The following is a 1,424-nucleotide window of genomic DNA, read 5'->3' on the forward strand; positions in this document are numbered from 1 at the left end:
TCCTAGGCGGTCCCTTCGTCTCCTGTCGTCCTCGTCCCCCCGTGTGTATCCGGAGCGGGGCAGAGATGGCAATGGCCAGTGGCTGATGGTGGCCGGGGCCGGAGGCAGGGGACAGGGGAAGAGATTACGTTATTTGGGAAATTAATTACATCGTGAGCCCGTTCCAGCAGATTTACCTGAACTGCAAAAGGGGGAGAAGAGGGAAAGGGGGAGGGAAGGCAGCTAGCCCCCCGGAAGGAGTCACCCAGGCCTCTTCCCCACGCACCAGGCCGGGAAGAATAGAAATGAAAGAAAGATGAGGGGGTTTATTTTATTTTTGTTTTGTTTTGTTTTATTTCCCCCTTTCACGTGCAAACGCCCTCCGTGACTCGATCTTGGCTGTTCGTGGCAACTTTATAAAAACTACAAAGCTCTGGCTGCCAGGAACAGCGCGGTCCTGGACCTGCTGCTGGTCTGAGCCGTTCCTCTCCTCTCCTCTCCGGCCATATAGGGCAGTCGGGGGCTCGCACGAAGCGCGCTCCCCTGCGCGCCCCGCGGCCGCCTCCCGCCCGGCCCCGCGGCCCCACCCGCCTGAGGACCCCACGCTTCGGAGACACGCGTGCGCGCACAGAGCGCTCGTGTGTGGGAAGGGACGCACGGATTTATAATGCATATTCTTTTCTGCTCCCCGCGTGGGTATGGAAAGGGGGGTGGGGGGTGGGTGTAATCGAGAGTGTGCGAAAAGAGTATTTATGGCTCCGCGAGTGCGGAGAGGAGCTGATGAGCAGTATCATCGTTTGACTCCGGCAGTGTGCTCGCAGTCGGAGAGACTGGCTTGCATTACAAAGCAGCCTGCCTTCGCTGCCTCCTTGCCTGCCTGCATGCCTGCTTGCCTGCCTGCCTGCCGGCCGCGGGAGGAGACGGGGCCGGAGCGGGAGGGGGCGGGCCCGCCGCGCTATGCAGATGAGCGGCGGTGACGGACAGCTCTGTTTTCCAATGTCCCTCAGAAACTCGAGTGCTCCTTCCCTCAACTCTTCACTTCAGACTCTATACTTCCCCCAAAATACAGGCTCGCAGGCGCTGGGGGAGCTGGCTGGCTGGCTGGGAGAACTCCATATGCAGCAGCCACTTTTCTGATTTCGGGGGCTCGCTTCTCTCTCTCCCCCTCTCTCTCCCCCTCTCCTTTCTGTTCCTCTCCCTTTCTCTCTCTCTTTCTCTTTTTATTAACCCTCTCCTCTTCCGTCTCTCCCAGATGCCCTTCCCCTCCCGGTTAGATTTCTGACCGCTCGATTTATTTTCCCTTTTTTGGGGGTGTTCTTTTTTTTTTTTTTTTTTTTTTTTTTCTCCTCCTGTTTGTTTTTATTCTGAGCGGGTTCGCATGGGGGGGAGCATATAACAATTCTGATTCTCTACATAACTGCACAGAGCCAACCGGGAAGAGAGAG

General features: G+C 57.0%; 1 protein-coding gene across 1 annotated transcript in view; it reads left to right on the forward strand.

Annotated features, from left to right (window-relative positions):
• Nucleotides 1-677: 677 nt before the first annotated feature.
• LOC104287720 (iroquois-class homeodomain protein irx-2-like) overlaps nt 678-1,424 on the forward strand; it is a 6,786-nt gene continuing 6,039 nt past the window's right edge. The window contains exon 1 of the mRNA XM_009886450.1: nt 678-952. Within this exon, the coding sequence (XP_009884752.1) occupies nt 678-952 (275 nt within the window). The remainder of the gene's footprint in view (nt 953-1,424) is intronic.

This window comes from Charadrius vociferus, unplaced genomic scaffold (assembly GCF_000708025.1).
Source record: "Charadrius vociferus isolate BGI_N301 unplaced genomic scaffold, ASM70802v2 scaffold6, whole genome shotgun sequence".
In the NCBI taxonomy this organism is placed as follows: domain Eukaryota; kingdom Metazoa; phylum Chordata; class Aves; order Charadriiformes; family Charadriidae; genus Charadrius; species Charadrius vociferus.